This window comes from Anser anser (genome assembly GCF_964211835.1).
Source record: "Anser anser genome assembly, chromosome: 12".
Lineage (NCBI taxonomy): Eukaryota > Metazoa > Chordata > Aves > Anseriformes > Anatidae > Anser > Anser anser.
The window spans coordinates 18,462,160-18,487,967 of record NC_139733.1 but is presented as its reverse complement, the minus strand read 5'-3'; the positions used below and the strand labels follow the sequence as shown (position 1 = coordinate 18,487,967).

Sequence of the window (25,808 nt, the reverse complement as noted above, 5' to 3'; positions counted from 1 at the left end):
TAGTAATAGGGCTTTGGGGACTTGGTACCAGATTTTTAAAAACTCTGGAGTCTTTATTTGCGATACCATGTTATCTCTACAAATCTGGCTAGCAGAGTCTTTCAGAAAGAAAATGTAATTGAAAGAGCAACAGGGAAAAAAAAAAAAACAGACAAAAACTGGCAACTCTGCGCTTGAATCCTAAATGCTGCATTTAATAACAACTTCGGCTGTTTCTCATTCTTTATCTCAAGTCCAAGAAAAGCGTGATCAAATCAACAGCGACACATTTTCCTGTTGCAGAGGCATGAACTGATGGCACTGCCACAATTATCAGTGTGCCAAGTTCTCTATACATGACTGTAGAAGATGCAACAAAGAGGATGGGCTCGGTGAAGGTGAGGAGCTGATGATTAGGTCCTCTGCTGTGAATCAAGTACTAGCAGCAGCTGCTTCATGCACAGGAGGGCAGAACTGAGATGGATCCTGTTGTCTTGTGTGTGCAGAACAAGTACAGGGAGCCGCTGGCATGGCAGCAGCAGCGAGGTTGGTCTTTTGCATTCCAAAGTACAGAGGAAAAAGGAAAAGAAAGGTCACATAAATCACTGCTGTTTGGGGGAACAGCTCCCTGAATTGGGTCTTGACAGCACAGCTGCTTTTCTTTAGTTTGTGGGGTAGTACTAGTGAAAAAGAACTAATAGAGATGGATGAAAATAATTAAGTGGTGTGAGAGAGAAGGGATGAGATGAAATGAAAATGAAATGAAATAGGAAATGAAGAGGAATGGCAGGTGGGAGGAAGAAATTGCACATTCCCCTCAGCAATATTTTAGGTCATAGGTAGTTTGCTTCAAATTTAGGTGGGCCTCCAACTCTCATTTCTAACTGAATTAAGGACAGCCATCTGACAAAGAAAGCAGATGAGAAATGATTAGAAGCAGATCAATAACCTGATGCTCAAACATGTCTATTTTTAATCATCATACAAATTCAACCACATTGCTCATTGGTGGGAAAACAAAAATAAACTGACAATGAATGTTGGAGGAAAAAATACCTCTGTACTTTTCTGAGTTTCATTCTAGATTTAGGGGTACTTGTCAAGCAACTATATATATATATATATTTAGAGATCTGCCAAGTGTTCCCAGAGATGAATATGTCAAAAATAAATACATTATTTCCTTGACTTAGTTTCTGTGTGCAGCATCCTCTTCCACAGTGGTGATGCTCACATTTTTCTGTTGAGTGTGTTATTTGTGCTTCTTGTTGGCTGGTTCAGGCACTCTCATCAGCTTTTGTTCAGGATCCATAAAATCAAACCCGGGTGGGACTGTGTCACTGTCCCTATGGGAGCAGAAGATGTTGGAGCAGATCTAGTGGTGGTCTTTCATGCATGAGTGGTTCACAAATCTCAGCTGAAGGAAGTCACCTTCAAGCTATGTGGCTTGAAGTGCTGGCATTTGCACACCATTGTCCACACCTGACTGCAGGCACCCTAATTCTGCTCCCTGTGACCCAAGCTGAAAGCCAGGGCCTGCTGCCAGTGAAGTTTCACTGATGTGAACTTTAGGTGAACTGTCTGTGATGCTGGCCCGGAATCTGGGAGCCTTCAATTCTACTGCTGGAGTTTTTTAGTGTAAACTCGGGCAGGTCTCAAGTCTTGTGAGTCTTGGTTCCCTACCTGCAAAGCAGAGGATTCAGTTTCTTTTCCTCAGAGCGGCAAAGTTGTATAAAGTATAAATATCTGCAGAGTTAAGTGTTTTGACTGTGTGAGTATTTTGGAGAAGACACCATAAATATGTGTCAGGCCTATGATCTGAATTCAAACCGGTGAACTAGAAAAAGTATTGGCAGCCTTAAACCAACTGCCCTTTACACACATCCCTTTCTGTCTACCTGAAAGATTATTTGGGGAATGTATTTCTATTTCCCTCTGACAAAAAAAAAAAAAAAGTAAAATACCAAGCAAAGAAGCAAGACCCATTTCTTTGTCAGGCAGGCTCTAAAACCTGCTTGCTGGGATGTGACTGAGGTAGTGAAATAAGAGACGCTCATATAAGGACACAATATTCATCCTGTCACTAAAAGAGAAACAAAGACTGCCACCTTCAGATGAAATGGATATGCTTTCCAAACCAAGGTAGGTTTCTCTCTTCCACAGCTCCTCTATCATTTATAATTATATTTGACCATACAGTGAATGGGAAAAGTACTGCTTTCCTCTGACAAAGTGACCGTGAGTGATGCAATACTGGTGGTGTGTGAGGAGAGTTTGGAACAGAGATAGTCAGTTTAGAATAGGGAAATATACAAGCAATACAGAGCTGAAAATATCTGCACACTATGTTAATGGTTGATCAGTAGGTCTAATAGGAGTATCACTCATCAGAAACCGCGTCAGTCACCTTCCGTATTTTTTTCACAGGCATCTCTGTGTAATACCAGGTTTTGGTGCACATCATCCTGTTCAAAATCACAGGCCATAGCACTCGACTGTCTCCATGAAGCATTTCTCTTTACATATAGCATGAAACATATTAAAAGCAATATCAAATCATACCACACTGAGCTTTTTATTACTAGAGATTTTTGGACAGAAACATGTAATCTAGATTTTTTTGAATCAATAGGCAGATGGTAGCTACTTTTTTTTTTTTTTCCAGTATTTTTTCCAACTTGCACATTTTTGATTTACATAACTTGGTTTCACACATCTGAGGAAGAAACACTGATATAACTAAGTTTGTCTTTGAGGCATTTACAAATGTTTGATTTATTTATTTATTTTCCCCCCTGTCATCCTTTTGTCTTGACTTCTACCAGAAACAGGAACGTCAACTTTCACTTCTGTTGATGTAAATATTTTAACACTGTGCAGAGGACAGCACGACTAACACATTTCCATGAGGATGGGGGACGCATTCATTCCACCACTGGAACACACTGTGTTTCCACTGGCCAAGGTGAAAAAGCAGCTATGACTTCTTCCCTCTACACACTGTATTACTGTGCATATCACTGAAATACATGATCATTGTGACTCCAGGCTGGTTGAATATTTTTATTATTGTTTTCAATTTGGTTCACTGAAACAATGAAGGTTAGCTGCATCCAGCTCTTAATTTGACTTCACGTTTTATTAGTCATTATTTCTGCAAAGGCCTTAATTCCCCTCTAAAACATTTTAATTAAAACAGCAATTTCTCAGTGCTGCACTTCATGAGCAGATTTTGCAGCAACTTCAAAGAGACGCAGATGTTTACTGAATTTGGTGTGGTGATATTTGAGGCTGCCTACTGGCAAAGAAAGGATTCATAAACATCTTTAGGAAACTTTACCGTGGAAATGACAACATTTCCTTCTTATATTTTACCAAGTCTAATATTTCCCAGTCTTAACAGGCGTATTTCATAGACACGGGCATAAGCATTGTTATCTGCTCACAGTCTGAGCCATGTCGGATACACTGCTATGGGATAAATACCTCTCAATGGTGACATCTTGGAATTTGCCAAAGGATACAAGATGCCATGGGCTAGTTTGTTGTGTGGGGGTCATCAATTAGAGCATCACTGGACTGGGAATAAGGACACTCAAGTTTAGTTTCTGCCCAGTTTTCCACAGACTGCTAATAAGATTTTGAATGGACATTTAGCTATTCAGATACCATTGGTAAAGGAATGGCAACACTTTCTAGCTTTTAATTCCCCCTTATTCTGGTAGCAGGGGATATCTCTTAGTGCAACGAGGGATTCCTATCTCTGGAGGGCCCTTTCAAAGTGCTGTTCTAGTAAAAATAAGAAATGCTAAGGATTTATTTGGGAAGAGTTTCTCCTTATTTGTGCTGGGTGGACTTGGAGTTGGTCTAACAATCTCATTTTGGGAGCACACCTGTTTGTGGGCAATGAGGCAGGCAGTGGTCACTTCCAAATCGAGAGGATGGGACTAGGGACACACATCCATGGTAGACCATCACTAAAGCAGGGTACAGGTATCTTCTGTGGCTCAGGCAGATGTCTGTGGCCAGAAAATACATGGCCTGTCCAGCGGGGCTGCCAGGGGGCTGGTCTCCATATGGTAGGATCTGCAGCTGGTGGTGAGGCTTGTTCTATTTAGTTTTTCTGTGCGCAGAAAAGAGAAAAAGATTTTTCCCTGTACTTTTTCACTCTGATATCTTTTTAAAAGAGAAATAATAGAACTACTTGGAAGAAGCATCTCCATTTCTGCCGTGAGCATCAGGCAGGGACCAGCACGGAAAGCCTGCATGGAGGATGGCGTGACATGTCATGTAGCTGCTTTAACACACAATGTAATTACAGTGACAAATTTCTGCCTCTTGAAACATCAGGGACTGAAGTGGTTGCCCCGAAGGAGAAAGTAAGTTAGTGGGGGAATTTTGACCAATTCTGGGTTGGGAAGTGCAGCTCTTCCTCTGCATTGGATTAAAAGTGATTAGCATGGCTGAAGGGGTCCTGTGAGAGACAGGTAAGCGGGCTGAAAGGAAATTGGACATATCAAAGAAATGAAGCTCGACTGGATAAAATGAGTGCTAGGCTTCTACATTCCTTTTTGATTTGGTAGCATTAGGTGTACTGAAGGGTGGGCTGTGCACACTTATGCATGAAAGAAAGACACTTTTCCACATGAATAACCCCCCTGAAACTAATTGAACTGCTCAGAAAAGTGCTCAGGAATGTGAACTAGACTTGCACACTTCAGCCCTCAGATTTGATCTTCAGCAGCACAAGGGCCAGGCTGCATGGTGAACGGCAATAGCTGAGCTAGGAATGTGAACTCAGTGTTCACGGTTAGTAGCTAAATGCCTCTGTGGATGCATCCTTGCTGAAGATCATCTCATCTCAGCCAAATTCACCTTAGTGAGAAACATTAAAATTAAACTGAAAGAAACCATTATTGTGGGATAAAAGCACACAGCCAGGCAAGTGGGTGTGCCTCAGCACTTGAGCTGTCCACAGGGGCATTCTCTTAAGCTAAAAATGCTTGTTCACCAATTGCAAATTGACTCATAAAAAAAAAAAAAACAAAACACAAACAAACCATAAGTAGAAGCCCTCTTGCATCTCAGTCTAGAAAGAAAGAGCTTTGTCATTGTTTCAAAGAATTAGTGAGCCAACAACGCAAAGCTTTGGAGTTGGTTACTGGGATTTTACTGCAGTCTCTATGAGCTATACAAAGTCTGAAGACATTGTACGTACAGTACATCTTTAATAAGAAGGGAGCTCACAGTCTACCAAACTCTGCCAAATAAACTTTTAATACATACTGTACTTCACTCAGTAGTTGTCCATTTCTTCTCCACAGAATATCTAACAGCTCTAAAAATATTTTCTTGGAAGAGGATAGAATTATCATTGTTATATATCAATTGAGTATCAAGTATGGTTATGAAGCAAAGCCAGCATGCTAGTATTGCACAAGGGGAAAAGCCTCCAGAACACAAAGTTGAACAACAAAATGCCCTTGAAATTCTACCGAAGGGAATGGAAAGCTCTGGATGCTGCATCGATAGGATTTGTGTAGCTCTTAGGCGTCCTTGTACCGCAGCAGGTTTGCTTTGCCTCTTCACCGCCACATTTCTTTCTGAAACAGGTAGGGATCTTCCAGACCATTACAATAAAGAAAAAAAAATTACAGCAGCTGCAGCAAAGTGTGGTACTATTCAATTTCTTGAAGAGTGAGGCTTTTATTTCAAAATATCATATATTAATATATATATATTTCTATATATATATATATACTTTAAGTGGTATAAAGTAAATTGTAGATCCAAACTTATACTGTTGTTTGTACTTCGTAATCTCAGAAACTTTACCAAAGGAACCATTTTCTTCATTTTTCTTTTCAGCTGTCAAAAAGCAGGGGCATTATTTCCACAGAATACTCTCTTTCACACAGTAAAGCCACTGTTGTTGTCTGGTAAACAGTCAGAGTGCAAATAAGAAATCCATTTGGCTTGTAAATGCTGAGATGGTTTTCAACTTTTGATATTTTGTCCTCATAAATCAGCTGGGCTTTCACTGTCTCCGTGCAGACATCGCTCTGTTAGGTCCTCGGGTGGATCTGCAGTAAGAAAGTGCGAGAGTCAGTCATTTTAAATGTGCCAGGGGAGGAAAGAAAAAAAGACCTAAGCTTTGTGGCACGCAGCCCTGCTCATTGTACAGCTGAGATCAAATCTTAATTTTATATTTTGGTTCTCTTTGCTCCTGAGGCCGCAGTGATTTAAGGGTGTACAGAAGCAGACCCCAAAGGAGCCCCTGCCCGTGCCCCAGATGCTGGGTTTGTGGTGGTGCAGGAGATGCTGGCACAGCTCTGGGCATGAGGCCAAAAGCCTTCCATCCTCCCCTTCTTGGGGTGATGCAGGTAGCTCCTGGTAGGCCAGGACATGTGACTGGGCCCCACTTTCGGGTTCATTTGGCCCCCACCACCCTACTCACCGAAAGAGGGGCAAGGTATGACAAATGACCAAGGTAACAGACTGGGCAGTCTGACCGACTCCATCTCCTCACCTCGAGTGAGATAAGACAGCCTGCATAGCACAACAAACAGCAGAACCATCGCTCTTCATGACAAACACCACAATTGATCTAAGTGAGTGCACTAATGGCTTGAAGAGGAAACACCACCGCCCAGAGGTTTTTAAGAACAACCTACTAGAAGCAAAAAATAGCTCTCCTGAGGAGAGGCTTCCATTGCTTTCCCGAACTGATACACGCAGATGAATGGCAGAAGGGGTCCAACACTTTGCTAGATGATTAGGTCAGCAGTGAAACTCATATTGACTTGAATATGAGCAGGCTTAGGCATAATTAGGGCTACAAATTATTAGCTAAGCACTAGGTGATATGAAGAAATGCTACACTAAGAGCAAGAGATATTTACTATTTTGTGCTCTACTGTTTTGAACTGACCTCTTAATTATAGAGACAGTTATTGCAAAAATAGAAGGGTTTCTTCTTTTTTTCTTTTCAGAAAAACCTAGTCTGAAAATCATCTGGCATATTAAGTTAGTAGGAGAGCTTGAAGAAACAACAACCAACAACTGTGGTTTCATTTCCCGTTTCCATTCCTCCCCCATTCCCCGTTTCTGCTCTTGTGGTTTGCTGCTGACAAGTGTCCCCGCTGGGTTTCCTCTCTCAGGGATGAGCACGCCCCTGTCTGGCTTGTGCCCTGCCACAAAGATGTGGCAGTCGGTGAAGAGAGCGCTGCGGGGCCGCGGTGCCGAGGGGCCACCGGCACTTCAGGTGCCATTTGCTGCAGCGTGAGATGAGTGTGGCCACTATGAAACGTGCTGTTCTGAGCCCTCTGGGGCACCATAAGGGTGATCTGCATTTCTTCGGTGACAAAATATATTCTGTAAACCAGAGGGTGGGTGGGCTGCAAGGGAGGGTGCAGGCCGTGAAGCTGCTCCGAGCTGAGCTGCTGTGCCAGTCCTCAAATGCTGAAGGCTTTAATTTCCATCCTCCGTGGTATCAGCAGAAAAACAGCTTGTTGAAGCATTTGGAGGGCTCATATATGAATGCCAGGTGTTATTAGTGTGGATTACAGAAAAAACACATTTTGCCGTGCGCACAGGCTGGGCACAAAGCCCTGGGAGGAGCACTGCGCTCCTCAAGGGCCCTGCAAAGTGGTGCACAGAAGGCTGTGCATCGGCACCAGCTGGTTGTCAAGAGCTTGTGAGGGAGTCCCTTGCTCAGACAGGAAGACACAAAACAGGGGATATGTGAAGATTCATGCTTTTGTGTTTTTCAGCAAGTCTGGTTCTCAAGGTGCTTAGCTGTGCTTGTGGGCACCACCTCCCAAAATCTAGGCTGAGACCATGTGTTCTCTTTCTCCCTGGTGCCAGCTGCTCTCCTGAAATGTCATGGCATGATCTCCAACCAAGTGCTCATGCTGCTCTAAAAAAAACCTCCAGACTTTCATAGAAATCTTTGAAATTTACATTCTTAAAAAAAAAAAAAAAAGAGTAAATAGGAATTCAAAAAGGGTTGAAACTGGTCCAAAAATAGAATTAAAAAATGATTTTGTTCCAGTGTTTGTCACCTTCTCTGACTATCAATAGAAAACAGATCAATTTACAGAGACTGTGAGCTTTATAACTTTGGCTTTAACAACTTAATTAGTGAGCTATATTGAAGGACTAAGCCTAGGAATAAATGCATGAAAAGGAAGGGATGGAGGCTATGCTGGCAAAGCCTCCACTGGATCTGCTGTCCACATTCTGACACTACTCACTCCAAAGTAATATTAATTCTGACACTAATTACTCCTCAGAACCAATCATATAGTAATACACTGCAAAATTGCACACACTGTGTACAGGTATTCTTACATACATATACACATACATGTACACACATGTTTATGTGTGATATACATGATATACTGTGGGCCTTGAAGATAATAAGTATTTTAATCCTGTGAGTCATGAATGTGAATGTTTTCCTTGCCAGGACAGAAGCTGCCCAACATAAATACATTTTGTGTAAGGAAAAGCCTTCATTAAAATAGTTTACAGCCTGTGGTGACTTGCTTTAGCTTTTTTTGGCTAATCACCACAGATATATCTAGGATGATGACTGATTTGTGTTGTTTCTTCTGCTTTCTTAACTTCCTTAACTACATAAATTAGACATACATTGCCCAATCTTGCAGCCTGGATTGGGATCAGTACAGATTATAGTGTAATCTCTTTCTCTGATGCCATCTGAAATGACAAAACAAAGAAAAAACATGCCTGTTTCAGGATCTGATTGCTTCTATTATTTTATATTTATGTTGCCCGACTTGACGCAGCAGTACGGACTCAAGCAAAGTTTCAGGGATTATGAAGTAGGATTTTTTGCTTTGAAAATGCAAGAGACAGTTGAGCAGCTCATCATGTCATGTTGCCTTTGTCAGCTGGGCTCTGTAATGATATTTTAAAGCAACAAAGCAAAATTCTACTGGAAGCAGCACCATAAGGTATTCCTCTCACAAGCTAATTAAAATAACTCCTGTGGGTAAATGACAGAAATATTTTTTCAGTTATGAGCACTCACTCTGTAAGTATTTAATTTAAATGAAATACAATAATGCATACTGAATAGATTGGACCATATATCTGAATATTAATGAAGCTGCTAAATTTCTAGCAATCACCTCTGTCTCCTAGAACTAGATTATATGATGACGATCGGGAGAGTTAAGGGTAGGATGAGTTCACAGAAAAACAGCAAATGCAACTCCTAAATTATATAACTTGCAGACAGACTGCAAAGCTACCACAGCATTGTAATTTAAATAGAAAGTATAACATACTTTATGTTTTTTATTACTTCTTTAATATCCCTTTCTTCCATTTTAAATCCCTAATTTAGTGAGAAAACTGTTGCCTCACTGAAAAGGTCATATAGTAATTTGTTAGTTTTCTTGTATTTTTTGATTGCATTGCAAGGCACATACAGGAGGGGCACAATTTTAAGTGGTGGTGAGATTAGCTGTGCCAGGAGAAGGTGAAGTTGCAATACAAATCATTCCCCATGGGATAAATCATATGGAGGGAAAGAAAAGAATTCAGAAGCCATGGGGATCAGCTGGGGTAAGATCTCCTTCAACAAAAGGCCTGGAAAATGTTAAAAATAACTACAGTTGGGACTGCAGAAAAACAAAGAAGGGAAATCATGACACGAAATTTCCCGTGAATTAGTAGCCAGCTATGAGTATGTAGAACTTTTTAATAAACAGGAAAAAAAAATCTTGAATCTTCTGCTTTTTCAGTTCTACAGGTTTCAAAAGGTATTTTTCACTTTACTGAAAACCAAAATGTATTCATTCATAAAAAATGTTTTGAGTTGACAACTGTATAAAAAATTCAATCATGTGGTATGAAAACAATCTTATTAAAATTGTTGAATACAGGTATAGATGGCCATTTTATGAAAATGATTGTGAAATATTCGACCAATGCAAAAAATAAAATCTATTTTTGAAAAGATCTCCCCTCACCTGCCTCCTCCCCAAAGATAATTCCATAGTGGAAGAAGCTTAGCCACCTCACATCCTACCTTTTCTCTTTGCAACCATACTGCAGCATATTCCTGGCAATGCACGGTGAAAGTCAATGCACCTGTTGGCCTGAGTAACCTGAAAATTTAGCATCTCGAGCATATGTTAACAAAGCATGTTTTGAGCAAGTCCACCCTCCGTGGCAAAAAGTTGTATTTATACTGCAGGAGTCAGCGAGCCTTATGTGTGCCAATTGCTGATGGGCACACAGAGCTATACCTAGTCTGCAGGAAGAACTGAAAAGCAGACAGTGAGCTGAGTCCTCGGCACTGTTTTGTGCTACAAAGTGCCTGCACAGCTGCTAATACTGATGTGCCCTGGGACAGCCAAGGAACGCATACAGGATCCAGCAGATCCCTTAGATCTTATGTTCTTCCCTTTAGCCACCAGAAAGGGGCTCATTCTGTAGACAATGTCTATAAGAATGGCGACTGAGTAGCTCTAAGCTGCTGGTGGTTGACCCTGGACTCAGCTGAGCAGCCTGAATCCAGGAGAGTTTTCAGTAGACCAGAAGCATCAGCTGGCTGAGGAGGTGCACAGTGATCTCTGAGACACTTACAGCAGACATGATGCTGGAAAGATCGAGGTATAGGCGATCACTATCGACTTCTGTTCCTATTAAAACCTCATGAGTGTGGACAGAAAGACAACTTACTCTGGTGGTCTTGATTTTATTGCCAGTCGCACACATCCATCCAGAATTATCAGGCAACGTCTTACATTCCTCTCCTTCTAGGCAGGGCTCCATCTCACACCACCATTTCCCAATCACTATTGAAGCTAAAAGAGAAAAGACAATGATCACAGCAATGTTATAATGAAAATAATAAATTATATCTCAAGGGGACAACTCTATTTAGGAGTGTTGTCTAAACCCTTCATTTGAAATTTAGTTGCAAGGAGTTCACATTTAATTGCTTGCTTTGCATCAAATGTTGTCCAAACAGTGCACTGCTTGCCATAGCTTCCTTACACACAAGGTCTAGTCTGTGAATGACCAGTCTGATTTTTTTGGATGTAACAGAACAAGATAAGTTGTAGATTTTCCCCCAGATATTCTGCAGGTCTTCTGGACTTGTGTCTCAGAGAACTCTGGAATCAGTGTCTGCTTTGCTTTGAATACCTACAGCTGGCTTTTTCTTCTACAAACCGGTGCGTAATTGTTTGAACACATGTAGACTTTTTGCTTCTGCAGTATCCCATAGTAGGGAGTGCTACAACTAGAAAGAGAAGGTAACGTATTACTCAACTGCAGCAGAAACTCAGTTTCTTGAAATACGATTATGAATTTTACAGAAACCATATTATCTTCAGCAGTTGATTTCAATTTCCAAATGTTTAGCATTCTAAATAATTACAGTGTTTGGGTCTTGTTGTTTGAATTTAATCGGCACGTATATTTACAACTTTGAGTGTATCTTAATTAAATTTTATTTTATTGTCCTTGGGAATTGTTATCTGTCCATAAACTAGCTGCATCTTAATGGCACTATTTTCTGGGGATTTTGATAAACTTTAGCTGACCTTGCAAATTGCAAATATTTGGGGATTGAGTGTCTCTGTCTGTCACTTGTTTTCCCTAGCAAGAATTAATTTCATGGTTGCACTTGTGACACCTAACTGTCAAAGCTTTTCCCACGCTCATGCAAATAGAAAGGCTTAACCGTTCTGTACCCCTCCTCATAGCTGCGTCAAGCCTATAAAGTACCTTTGAAGCAGCAGACTACCTTGCATCACACCATTCAGCCCGGGAAAATGCCCCCTTGTGCATGCATTGATTTAAGGACATTTCAGAGTTTATAATTAAATTCTTGATTTATTTTTTTATCTAGCAGCAATCCGATTGTGCTTACAAAGTCCTAAGGAAACACAGAGACTTACATACACATGCTTGTACCCAAAAAAAGCCAAATACCATTTCCTTTAGGTAAGAATGTAACAGTGAAATAATGTATATTGATTAAATAAACACTAAATCATGTCACATACTCAGAAAGGAAGCTGTTTTTTTACATAAAGTTGGTAGTAAACCGAGGGAAATAAAAATGAGTAATATAGAATGGGAAGTCCTGTGAAGAAGGTCAAGTATACTGTCACTAAACTTCAGTTTTATTTCTTTTACAGTGTGATAAAATTTTCCTTTGAAAATGTGAGATTGCTGTTCCCCATATAAGCTGGAAAAACCACTTGCTGAGCATGTCGACCTGAGCAGCGTCTGGTCAATACATTTGGTGGGCCATGCTGGAGGGCATCCAGCCCCGTTAGGACAAACACACCAGACAGAGAACCAACATTGGCAGGCCAGATATCTCTTTAGAGCTAATTAGCTCTAATAAAAGGTCACTCCAATTTTGGAGTCCAAATTAATATATTTAAAACAGGCCTTCACTTGCTATGTGATTATACCAACAGACTCACCGGATAGCTGTCCCAGCAGGAATATACTTTTCACCTGTTGGGTTTACTTGAAACACAGGCAGTAAATATTTTGGTTTTGCAAGCTCATTTGTTCTGAATGACGAAGTCAATAAGTTGGAGCAAATGAGTTAAACTCTGTTTTTTCTCTCCTATTTCTTCTCACAGCTTGTGCCTCATTTTTATCATGTAATATATCATTTATCCATATGTAGAGCACAAAAACCCTTTTACACCTGCGCTTGCAAGGCAGTGTAATGATGCTATTCACACATCATTTTCAGAAGGTTATCATTAATGCTGCTAACAGTGAAGAAAAGAGATCTCTCTCTTTGCTATGCTTGAAAAGGCACATGAGGCTGAATCTGCACTCTAATAATAGATAGTGCAGTGGGCAAACTGAAAAGCATACCCTGCTAAATACAGGCCCTCACAGCAAGCATCAGAGCAGAGCATCCTCAGGGTACTTTAGGAGAATCTGATGATATGGAATCAAAAGCAATGATCATATTTGTTTATTAGTAGCAGTGCCGTAGCATTAACTAACTGTGGAGAGGTATCCTAAGATACTAGGTGCTAAAGTCCACGAAACTAAATTCTCTGGCACAGGGTTTGCAATGTATTCAGAGATAGGAGAACACACTGACAGGCAGCGTGGGGAAACAGTGCTGTTCACTGCGATTACAATGATCTAACTCCTCATTGATGTTGTTCCTAAATACAGCCCAAGCATCTGGTATTGACCCCAATGAACAATCAAACACAAAATGAGCACCGAACCCTGATGTCAGCTCTTTCATCTACCAGCGTGCAGCTGTTAGTGAACATACCCATTTGTGATCACAGTGCAGGTACAATCACAAGAAAGCCCTCCCAAGGGTCCACCAGTGAGCACCCTCACAGGTCCCTAAGCAGTACAGATGGGCTGAGGAAAAGGCTCCTTTTTAAAAAGGAAAACTGAGGTCATTTGCAGATGAAAAGCACCAATTTTTTTCTAATACGTAAGTGGGCAAAGTCTTTTGTAAGTCTGAAGCACTACAAAGCTTATTGTGGTCTTGTCCTCAGCACCACGCTGTGGCAGGGGCATCCAGACCTAGATGAAAATTATTTCCTTTGAGTCTTGTGTTTATAGGTTTTCACTTCTATTAAGAGCCTTTTAATCTTTAGGACCAGCTATCTTTCCTGGGCACCGCTGCTCCTTTGAGGTCTGCTCCATTTCAAAGTTTTACACCTCCAGCTCTGTTCAAAGAGGCAGGCAAAAGCTTTAAAATGAATCACAGTTTGCTGTGTTTTGAGCTTAGGCACTCCTGTATGGGGAGGGGGAGAAAAAAAAAATCCTCTCCAGGGAATACAACGCAGTTTCACTCTGTTTAGGTGATGTCGCTCTGGGATGTGCTGAGGTGGTCGTGCGGAGAGAGATTTGTTAAAATTAAGGTGCTTTCCCTTGGGATGGTTTGTATTCGAGATCTCCAGGATCATGAAGAACCTGAGCTTCTCAGTGACCTAGGTTGCTAATTGTGGATGAGAATTACAGGCTCCTGTTAGTCACCAGGCATTGCAGGCTGTGAGCGCTCACATCATTCTGAATTAGATGCTTGTAACGTTTTGGAGTGGTTTTCATTGTGTTCTTTCTCACTCTCTGGGGAATACCTGAAGTGCAGAGTTTTTTCATGCAAGGCTGATTTGACTGAGGCAGATACCCTCAGCCATGGGAAGAGAAAAAGGATATGATATAAAAGAGGCTTGACTGCTCCTGCTTAGTTTGTGTTATTTTTCCCCAGCTCCTGCTAGTGTAAATAAGGGATTGCCTATATCTGAGCTCTTTTCAAGAAAATGCATCTTTTATGAGAATATTAAACTTTAAGCACATAACTAATGGAGCTAGAGGGATAAAGGAAACTTTATTCTTCCTTTTTTTTTTTTTTTCAAGTTCAATTCCCACTGGATTTTTATCACCTTTGTTAGAGAAGCTATAGAAAAATTTTGATCAAAATATTTAACTTTTGATGTGTTTAGCTTGCATGAATTGCAGACAACAAAACAAAACAAAACACTTAGTTGAAATTGCATTTTCTCTTCATGTATACCATCAGAGAAATAAAACAACAGATAAGAGATCTGCTAATCAGATTCCATATAGGGAAAGAGCAACAGAAAGCTTACGTTTGCTAGTGTTTACACAATTCTATCACATTTTAAAATGAATTTGTTCCCAAACAATGCCCAAAGACCCAGATGGCTGCAGGGAACTTCCTGCTTAGATTGACTTCAGTGGGCTTCAGCCTGCAAAGTTCATGAGATTCTTTGTGGGTTGCATAAGGGCAGTGACCGCTTTTTGACTTGTTCTTGTGCATCCTTTGGAGCACAAAGCTTGGGTGCATGAGGGCTGACTGGGGATATTTTCCCCTCGAATTTCATAGATGAATTATTCTATTACAGCATCACAATAAAAATGCACTTGAACACCCTCAAACACCTAAATTTGATCTGAGATCAAATTAACAAGGAAATACTAACCATTCAATCACCTTCCCCTTGAACCAAAAGATATTTAGAAAAAAAACAAAACAAACAAAAAAAACAACAAAAACCAAACCAAAACAACAACAACAACAACAACACAATTCATTTGATTAAAATATCCTTGCTCGTTTAAACTCCCAAACTTGCTGAGTTTTTCATTTCTCAGTCTTCAAGTTCTTGCATTAAACTGCAGTTATTCTGTCCCTCAGAGCAGCAGCTGACTGCTCTCTTACAGGTGATTAACAGGGCAGAAGGAAGTCTGGGAGAAAATATGCACATAGCTCAGAAACTTGCAGGCACTTGCCTCAGATGTTTGCTGTTCAAGTGAGTATAAAGAATGCGAAGATTTTTTTGACAGATGCAATTCTCCTTTAACTTTTCTACATTTGTATTTAGGAAATTGCTTTAACAATATGACAAACATATATGACAATGAGTATAAAGACATTATATTTAACAATACAACAGTATGACAATACAGAGTAATATATAAATTTAATTCATGTTTATGGAACACCCTGAAATATGAAACAGAGCAAAGTTTCATCATGCATTTTTCAACAGTTCAGAGGGAACATGTATGAAAATGCTCCAAGATTACTTCTGCATTTGCCATCACAAAGCCACAGCACCTATCTCTTTTTCTCTTTTTCCTGTGATAAAGTATACACATTTTGTTTATTTAGAAATAGAATACAAAGGAATAGAGAGATTAGACTGTGCTTCCTCCTGATCGTAGGTATTGTGTTACTCCAAGGAATAAGAAACAGAGATCGTTTGCAGAACCAGTATGACACTCATTCAGGATGGGAAGGTTTTTACTGTAAGTGTAAAGCATTCCATTTTAATCTAGTTTCCACCAGAGAAGATTGATATAAATAAAATTTAAATAGAGAACATATTTCACAGATGCCAGCAGTGAAAAAGACTTTGTCAGTCTAATGAAAAGATATCAATTTTCTCCAATTTATTCAATAAGTTGTAAGTCATTTTCTAAATGGATTAGATTAAAGGAAAGTTCAAACTCCCCATGATGAGAGACTCTTGCACTGATGGAGACTTTTGGCAACAGAAATAGCACAGAGGTAGGTAAAACCCTTCAGGATTTTTATTTTTTATTTTTTTTTTTTTAAACCTGATATAAGCTAGAATAGGAGTATCTGTATCTGTAGCCCTGTGCTCACCTATTCCTTAGAAAACAAAATCTCAGAGCACTGAATGAGACGTGTAGTTCCTCATATTTTATTGGGATGTCATGGGGTGCAGAATGAACTACAGGGGAGGGAACACACTTTCTAGGAGGATGAGAAAACTGGAGTGAAACAATGTGTCTTCTGTGTATTTCATAAACAAATTAAGATACCATTTACACTGTGAGTTGTAAAGCAGTAGTCTGATAAGTTAAAGAATAAAAATCCAAAACAAGATTTCAGGTTGAATAATACTGTCTAGGAGAAATACAGGACGTTTCCCACTGGGAGTCCATCAAACTATCTGCTTTAATTCAATCTCACTCAATTTTAGAAGCATCAATCTAATGCTCACCCAGTGTAATACTTTGCAGACTTTGATAACAGACCTCTAATAATGCTGGGAAAGCTGACATTTCTCCAGTTTAACATACAAGCAGAGTGCAATCAGTCTGGCAAGTGATGTCTCATATTTCCTAATTACCTCAGATCCAGTCTTGCTGAGTTAATTTAATATGTTTTAATTGTAGTAAACATTAAAAAAAAGATCATCATATTAATTTTTTTATTTTAGAACCTTCCAATCTTTGCAATATTCTCCAGGTTTTTGAACAACGTTTTATTAATTCTCTAGTATTACAGAGAATTTAACCTTTTTTTTTTTTTTTCCCCATCCAGAATTCTTGCTTTTTCATTGCAGTATATTCAGCAGCCAGAATAAGATATATTTAAGGGCCTAATATGTGTCTGAAGAACTGTGTGGGCTGCTTTAAAATATACCCATCAAATATGAAAGGGTAAATAAGAGGGAAGAGTCCTTGAACAATTTCCATTGAAGATCTGCATAAACCACCAAAATTCAACAGCATGAGAAGACTCACTAGCGAAAAAAACACATTGCCATTTTCTAACAGTTGGCATACTGGTAGGTAAATTGACAAAAAAAAAAAAAGAGTGTTGTAAACCTCCCTCATAACAATATGTCTAACAGAGACAGTGCCGGCTAATGGCCTAGGAATCAGAAACTCCTGAGGCTTCTATAATCACGGCTCTGCTTCTGACTTTCTCTGTTACTACAGGTAAATCATCTTGTTGCTGTTCCAGTTTTCCATCTGTAATATTATTTACTTGAGAGGAAGAGGTGTTTTTGCATTGTTTCCTCGTATGTTTCTCTCTGTCCTTACTGACCTGTTGAGTTTTATCACTTTGGGACTGACCTTTTTTCTGAAGAATGACGTCTTGGATGGTAGCAGGGCTTCCTAGGTACTTTGGTAATAAAAAATAACATTAAAATTACGTGATATATGCCTGATGCCAGGAGGCTTTTAAGCACATGTATGACTTTCAGCTGAATAGAGATGGTCTGCTAAAGAGCAGATTTAATCCAAAATAGCTCAGAGCTTGCAAGGGAATTTCTAGTCCTCGTGCTGCTCAGTCTGTGAGGCTTATATGCTGCAGTTTGTCATTTTTTCTATGTCCCTCTCTTTGCACCTTTGGAAATAAATGTTGCTCAAACATATGGCTGAGGGGCATCTGTAACAGAGGCAGGGCCACGTTTTCTCATGGGTGGCACCTTCATGGCGAGTGAATGTGCATCTTCACTTCCAGGAGTGCATTAATAATGACAGTACTTAAGTCTTCTGAGTACCTAAAAAGTGTGTACAGCTGTTCAGATGGAAAAGCTCTTTTTGTCAGCTTAGGTGCACAGGTAAACACATCCAAGTTTTAAGGAGAACTGTAGGGATTGCTTAACATCTTCTGAGTTAGGCACATCTCAGAGATCTCACATGGAACCTTTAACTTCTAGATTTTGGGAAGTCAAATTTGCTTCAGATACTCACAAGTGAAATCCCAACTACAGTATGATCCACTAATTGGGAAAATACACAGCCTGACAACTGGTTCCCACCCCAGTGGGATTTTACTTGCTAATACTGTACTCAAAAAGATATATATATATATATATATATATTTTTTTTTAAAGTATTCCACATGCCACTTAGCTCAGATATGACCAGTGCTTGACATTTTTCTCTGGCAGTTACAGATCACAGCTGATGTTTTAACTGAACCTTCTGTGCATTATTTATCTGGAAACTTGATTTCTAGAACGAAAGGCAGAGCAAGTCTTGACAAAACAGGTTTTTGTAGATATATGTGGCAGAGAGGAAGGAAATGAAATGACGAAGTAAATCATCATTGATAAACGTGTCTCCACAGAAGTGCATCATGTTTTCTATGATTTTCTGGAGTGCTAGGACACAACTGTACATTTTTTCTTGGTAATTCTTGAAGTCATGCACAGCAACATACATCTAAAGCAAGTGTGGAGCCACCCACCTCTATTTATAGTTTTATGCATCTGAGTTTATTGCTGATTGACATAACCCCACTGCAAAGAGAGCGGGTCACTTCAGAGCAACCTCATGACACTAATGAGTGCTAATGAGACTAATGAAAACATGAAATGCTCACCTGCAGGGAGCTGGAATGAATATATGTAACTGAGGATCCTCTCCCTACCTGTATGGGGAAAACTGATCTTTTGTAGGTTAGGGAGACCCATTACTGCTATTTATTGGAAAGTTTGGAACTGAATCTGTCCCTCACTGCAGGACAAAGCTGAGAGCAGGTTGATAAAATATTTGTGCAGTTTAGCAGTATTATTTACATCCTATTTGAACTGCTTCTAGATAGCCCAGCAAATGCTTAACCTTATTGTTATATATTTAATGAAATGCCAATGAACTGCAGCATAATTATACATTTTTGGAAAGACAATAGGAAGCAGCTTATAAATATTCACACGTATGTCTCAGGCCAGGGTTGAGGACTGGCATGCTGTCAAAGAAGAAAAATGCCTCCATGCAATGTTAATTTTTCATTAATAATAATTCATTAATGGAGTAAATGGAAGATGCAGAACAAGAAGAGCCTGCCTGTGAGTTGAAGATGGGGGGGGTTACCTGGAGGTTTGTGGGTGGCTTTCCATTGCTATTCCTCTGGTGGCAGCAGGGACCCTAAATTAAATCTTGCTGATGAGTTGTTGTGGTCCTGATGCGGCAGTGGAGATGTTTGCTCACACAACCGTAAATGCCAGGAAATGACGGTGTTGAACCAAAGATATAATTGCTATGACTTTGTCTCTCATGATGGTGGAAGTGAGCACCCGAGAGGAACAATTATTGCCTGTCTTTGCATTAGAAACCAATAACCCGTGTTTAAGGTCTGATCCAACAGTTACTGAAAAAAAAAAAAAAAGGGGAAAAAAGTCCTCCTTAGCTTTTGTGGGCTTTGAACCAAATCTGGTGTCTGTAAAACTTGATGTTTGCTCAAATGTGAATTCCCTGTGCCCTGGGAGGCCAGGTTTAGTGAGGTGGAAGGGAAAAGCTGCGAGATGGGCTCCAAAGAGTGAAAGCGTATCATGAAATTTTGTGTGAATGAAGTGCCAGAAACATAGCTTAGCAGCAAAGCCATGAAAGAACACTGAAAACGAATAAATTATATAAACATAATGCATTTATGAGACATAACAAAGCATGCATAATATATTGGATAGTTATCAGTTATGAAATTAAGATCTGGTATGCTGCTTGTGTGGTATTTGTCTCTTGTTTCCAGTCCGTGTGGAAGATTCTTGTAAACAAATACATAAGGCAATAATTTCCATTGAATTTCTAGACATTAATAACACATAAAACAAATATGTGCTTCTGGTCAATGAAAAAAAAATAATTTAGCTTTGTATATGATTTCCTATGTGAAAAGTGATTATTTTATTTTTAAAATGAAAGCTATCATATTGCCACTGTTTTTCCTGTTATAAACAAACAAACCAACAAAACCCTACATTTCCTGTGCTTTAAAGTACTAAGGCTGAAAATGCTGAAATATATGGCTGGAGATCCAGGCCTCTCTTTGTAATAATGAAGGCTGTCACACATATACCTGCTGTTGAAAGTATGTGAGGACAGGAGAAATAGCAAAAGAAACAAAAGCACAATGACCAGAGATCAGTGTGAGCAGTAAAAGGATGATGTATCTCCTATAATCTGGATTTCAAGGATTTTCTGAAAAAAATAGACTACTAAAAAGCATGAAGTACATTAAGCCATCTTCTACCCTTCCCCTGAAAAGGATGGGAAGCGGTTAATAATCAGAGCTGGAAAATTCCTGAATACAGCTCGTAATTTTGAGGTCATTACAAGAACCTGATGTCCTGAAAGCATCCGAGTATCACTGCTGGTCTAAGCCTCTTGCTGGGTTGAGCAGCACTGGCAGATTCACCAATACATCGATGCGTGTGATTAAATGTGGATTTCAGCCCTCACTTTAGTGACTCAGGTTTGCAGTTTTATAGGAGAACCCTTGCCTGAGACCTCATCCTTTTGAACAGGCTGACCCAACCATGTGAAGATGGGGTTGGGGTGTGAGCAGCTGTGTGCTGGCATCAGCACAGCAGCAGGACGTGGCTTCAGAAGGATCTTCTTGTCCTCCCCAGTCCCACCAGTACAAGCACGAGCCAGTGCAGTCATGCCTGCGTCCAAAACACTCACCAAGCACATGATTTTTCCTCTATAGTCATAGTAAAGCTGCCTAACTTGTCCATGGCCAGTGATTAAAACACTTCTCAGGTAGTTGAAGTTCATCTGCACTTGACCTAATGCCTCATAATACATTCTTGGTATGTTCTCTTTCCCCCAAATATTCTGCCTGTTGTGTCTTACAGCCTAATAAAAAATGCACAGAACTATTATCCAAGACACTTATGCAGCCTTCATTAGTTTCCTGTTGGTGTGTGACTGTCTGCTTTTCAAAGTAAAGTGGTGGGGGGCAAAGCCCTGATGAGCATAACCCATGGATGACCCAGAGTGCTCCAGGAGAGGATGGAAGCATCCCTTTGGTTTTGCCTGTACACACCATTTATTCTCAGTCATAACAGTCACAGAAATATGTTTATGATGGGCTGGTTTACAATTGGAGGAGTGTTATTAAACCTCCACCAACCTAAAAACACACTGCAATGTAGGGTCAGGACCTGTGTTCTCATCACATGAATGATTCAATTTGAAATGCTAAACAAAAGCAGGTTTTATTGTGCTAGTGATGGCCTGGCACATGGTGTGCAGCTTTATCCATGGTGCTACCAAAAAGCAGAGCCTGCAAATTTCTAGGAGAGATAGATCAGTTAACTTGCAATTACCTCTGCTGTGAAGAGAAGCCACGGTCCAAATTCTCTTCCATGAACTGGGGGCTGCTGTGGTAAAAATAATACACCTATAGAGCACTTAAACCTCTGCAATCCAGCTCTCAAAATGTGTCTCAGAAGGGCATTGTTTAAAATCTGTATGGAGAAAGCTGTTTGCAAAGGTTACGTTAAATGAGCCAACTGCCACTCCACAAGGTAATTACTCATTTATTAAAAGTGTTGTATTCATGCAAATCTCTTTGTTCTGCAATGTAAGACAAGTCTAATTTTGTTTTAAAGATTAAAGGAACATTTGTTTTTTGTAAACAAATCCCTAGCTACTATTACAAATTACATCATGCATAATCTTGACATGATAGATTTGGAGATATTTCAGAGCAACAATGCCAGTGAAATCGGAACAAGAACTGTTAGGTTGAACAAAAATTGATGAATTGAGCACACGATACTTTGTATCTCATATCATAGCTTAAATACTGCTTTAGTATGCTTGGAATAAGAAAAGTAACTAAATTATAAAAGCTTATCAGCATGAATTAAAAACAGTGCAATTCATGAGTGGATATTAAACTGACCTTAACTGAGAAGCTTTTCTTTGAAATTGTGTTTTTCTTCAGTGCTCATAATACCTATTTACTCCAAAACATTTTACAGAGCTGAGAAGTCTGGTAATGGGCACTTGAAATTTCATGGCCGTGTTGGTATTGGCATAGCTCATGTCTTTTTACCTTCATTCAATTTAACTCTAAGGTGTATTATTTTAAAAGATGAAAATTCACTGCCATTTACAGTGTTTTTTTTTTTTTTCAAATTTTCTCCAACCTTGGGAGAGTCCCTGGATTGCACTTCTAACTCTCTGCTACAAATAATGCATAGAATGACCTTACTCTGCTTTCCTTGGGGTGAACAATCCTGAAGTTATACAAGGATCATTATCTCTTATATGTGTAATACACAAGATGTGTGCTTGAAAAAATAACCGTATGGAAGGAGCTGTGAGTCTTGGACTCCAGATACTCCAGGAATCCGATGCATGCTCTGGTCAGATGATGCTTAGCTACGAAGCCGCAAGCTCTGTTCTCATCACTACAAATAGGAGTTTAGCATTTTATTTTTCACAAACATCTGTCCTTGTTCTACTTGATCTCATTAATGCTCATACAAAATGAATGTAAATGGAGCCTGAGCATGCCCAGCACAAGTTTTTTTTACAAATCTGAGCATGAATTAGCGTAAAATGTATTGCAGAATACGTTCAGCTCTGCCAGTTGCAAAATGTCTGCAAGCAGAAGCCCTCCAAAGATGAATAGCTAAACAATGATACAGAGAATTCCTATAGTGACTAACAAACAGAAAAGGAAATTGTTTTAGGTCAAGTTTTAAAATATTTCTTGTTCATCTTTTTAAAGCACTTGAAAACAACATGAGGTTGAAATGGCTTTTTTATTTTTTTTTTCTAAACAGTCACCACCACTAACACCTGTAAGTATACAATATAGGAAAGATAACTGGCTAATTAATCACTTACGTTGCAGTCCTCATGCTAGTAAGAACTCCGCTTTTCTATTTTAGCAGTGGAAAAGTTGGATGGAGAACAGAAGCAGGTGACTGGACAAATGTTGGGAAAAATCTGAAGTCTGGATATGTGGAGCAAATCTGAATGATCACGCCTCATAGAGGTGATTCCATCTTAACACGTGCTTTGGTTTTATCAGCCACCACTAGTTCACACTCTGAGGCTTCACAGCAGCAGCATCTCCTGGTCTATCCTGCATGACTGTGAAGTGACCTTACCAAGTTCTCCAGAAATCCAGGCATGTGACTCAAGGAACTCCCTGAACACAGGACATGGTGACAGAAAAAGAAGTACATAGTGAAAGGGATCATCATGGGACATCTCTTCCTATTTAATTGATTTAATTATCCATTATCCAAATTCTGCAGAGCTACTTCTGTCCTGATTGGCACCTGTCATTTGTAATGTGTAATAACTTTGACAGCTAGACATGACCACGTGCACTGAGTCTGGGACTCAGAAGATGGGAATATCTATGAAATGAGTCTTCATGTCAGCAATCAGTACTGCAAAACTAACAACTCCAGACCTGAAGTTTTCTCCCATCTGGAAAAGACTTTCAACTGTTTATCCAGGGAGGTTTATACTATCCTGCTGCTGCCATTTGTTGCTCAATTTTATTTTGTGCCTGTCCTCTCAGATAAGAAATCCCCTTGCACTGTTCAGGCTTATCTGCCATATAGTTGTGGGATTGATGTTCTTCCCAGTACTGCTTACAGTGTCTGACTTCTCACTCACTACATCCATCTGTGTGAGCAATTTCTTGTTTCACTTGCTCCATGCTTCTCCTCTACACCTATATCTCCTCTTCTGCTCATTAATTCAGTCTCCGCACCTGTGATCTCAAAGTCAAGGATGGAAACTGATGGCTCCTCCCAGAAGACATTGAGCACGGGTAATTATACTCTCACATGGTTGATTGTGTGCCACATTTAGTATAACCACTCTAAGACTGAAGTGTTGATATTTCCCTTTAAACTTTAGGTGCTGCTTTTCTTTTTTTGATTCTACCTAGAGATAATGCTCTTACCCCTTGTAATGACAGGCAGCAGTGATGTCTTTGTCACAGAAGCTATATTCAGAGTTCAGTAATTAACTTTCAATAAAGGTAGAATATGATAATTTATTATGAGTGCCTTTTGCATGGGCTTCCTCAAATATTTATAGCCTCATTTAAATAATTAATACATGAGTTTTAATAAACTGTTTATATTCACAAAAAGAATGTAATTTGTAGGAAGGACTATTCAGGTGATAGGAAATACAGATAGACCACATGAATTAAAAATAAGGTCTTGCATCTAAAGTTGATATGACCTTCTTTGAAGTTGTCTAAGGTTGATTTCTTGGGTTGAAAAAGTGCTTCTATTAAGCTGTTTAAGCGGTTAGGCTATGCACTGCACAGACTGTTGTAGGAAGGAAAAGGGAACAATCTTCTACTTGCCTGGAGACTATCGAGATCAAGGTTTTGCCAAAGAAACAAAACACATTCTATTAAATAACCATGTCAACAACAGTGTTGTTCTCCCCTGTCTACCACCCCCCCTACCCCCCCGCCCTTTATTTTTTGTATTTTTTGGACTAACTGTGGTTGCAAACTATTCTTCAGAAAGAGAAAAGATTTTTGTTCATTGGAGAAATTTGCAATCATTACTACAGCAGGTCATTATTTATTCAAACATAAGCTATCTAAACCAGCTTGCGACCATCTTAATTTGGTTAATAACAATAAAATCCTATTAACAAAAGCAATTAGTTCACAGGAATCCAGCCAGCTAGGGCTTTCCCACACTGCCTGGGCAGCAGTAATTTCCTCCTTCTACATCTGAAGCCAAGTTGAGCACATGGCTCTTGTAGGACACCTGCAAGGATTTTGGATTCAGGCTACCATGGGTCCAAGGAGAGTAGCTCTCTCTGTCTGTTATCTCCTGTACATCCCTTTATTTGGGGCGTTTACCTTGTCCTGAGGCAGGGGCCCACCTCACTGAGCTGAGCTCATACCCCAACATAGCAGTGCTGTAGAGCCTGCAGGGTAAAACTTCCCTGCTACTGCTGTGCTCCATCTGGTCCTTGGAAGCCAGGCTGGACCTGACACTTGACATCTGCCCTGCATCCACACAGCACTGAAAAGCAATTGCTTCCTGCCATCTTCTAGTTAATAAGTAATTGCTGTTGCTCGCTCAAGGCATATCTCTCAAGATGTGTGTGGAAAAGGTTGCTTTTCACCCTGCTATCATTTATCCTCTTCAAGGTTAACTTTAGACTTTCCATGAACCACCTCAGTGCACGCAGGTGAGTGCAGCTCTCTCTCAAACAGAGCTATTGCAGGTCTGCGAGCTTCTGCACGAGCCTGGGTCTTCCTCATTCTGAGCACCGTCCCTTTGAGATGCCAACAACCCTCGCTGCTCCAGGCAGTGTGATCTCAAAGTCATATCACATATCATTTCTTTTCACAAAAGAAATGGCAGGTGGAAAGGAGACAGAATTTATTTTCCTCTTTTTTTCTCACCTCACCTATATAAGCACAAACAAAAGCTCCACCACATTTGGAAAGGTGATCTCAGATAATTCAAATATCAAACAAATCAATGCTTATCTTGTAACAACTTCTTCTCTCTTAAAACCAAAGGTACTTTGTTCTACAAACACTTCCTCTTTGCTGTGCCAGTGTAAAGCACCAGCAACCTTCAGCTGCAACACTGGAGAGAGCTTTAGCGAGTAAACCAAGGCTGATACCAGGGAAGGAGAGGAAAGTATGCAAATTTCATTGGGCACACAATAACTACTAATTCATAGCAGAACAGATCACAGCAATTCATGCTTATCCCATATAATTCAGCCACAGCAGT

The 25,808-nt window shown here is 39.8% G+C and overlaps 1 protein-coding gene across 3 annotated transcripts in view; it reads right to left on the bottom strand.

The window, feature by feature from the left end:
* Positions 1 to 2,330: 2,330 nt before the first annotated feature.
* The window catches only part of TAFA1 (TAFA chemokine like family member 1), a 225,306-nt gene continuing 201,828 nt past the window's right edge, over positions 2,331 to 25,808 (bottom strand). Inside the window, exons 4-6 of one of the 3 annotated variants that reach the window (XR_014571553.1) lie at positions 10,702 to 10,826; positions 5,475 to 6,062; positions 2,331 to 4,102 (exon numbers count right to left, since the gene is read on the bottom strand). Coding sequence is in view for 2 of the 3 variants with exons in the window: in XM_083795727.1 (XP_083651853.1) it covers positions 8,677 to 8,706; positions 10,702 to 10,826 (155 nt within the window). In the remaining variant the exon portion in view is untranslated. Of the gene's footprint in view, positions 6,063 to 8,637; positions 8,707 to 10,701; positions 10,827 to 25,808 lie in introns of all 3 variants that reach the window. The other 2 variants (XM_083795727.1, XM_083795729.1) reach the window with 2 other exon arrangements.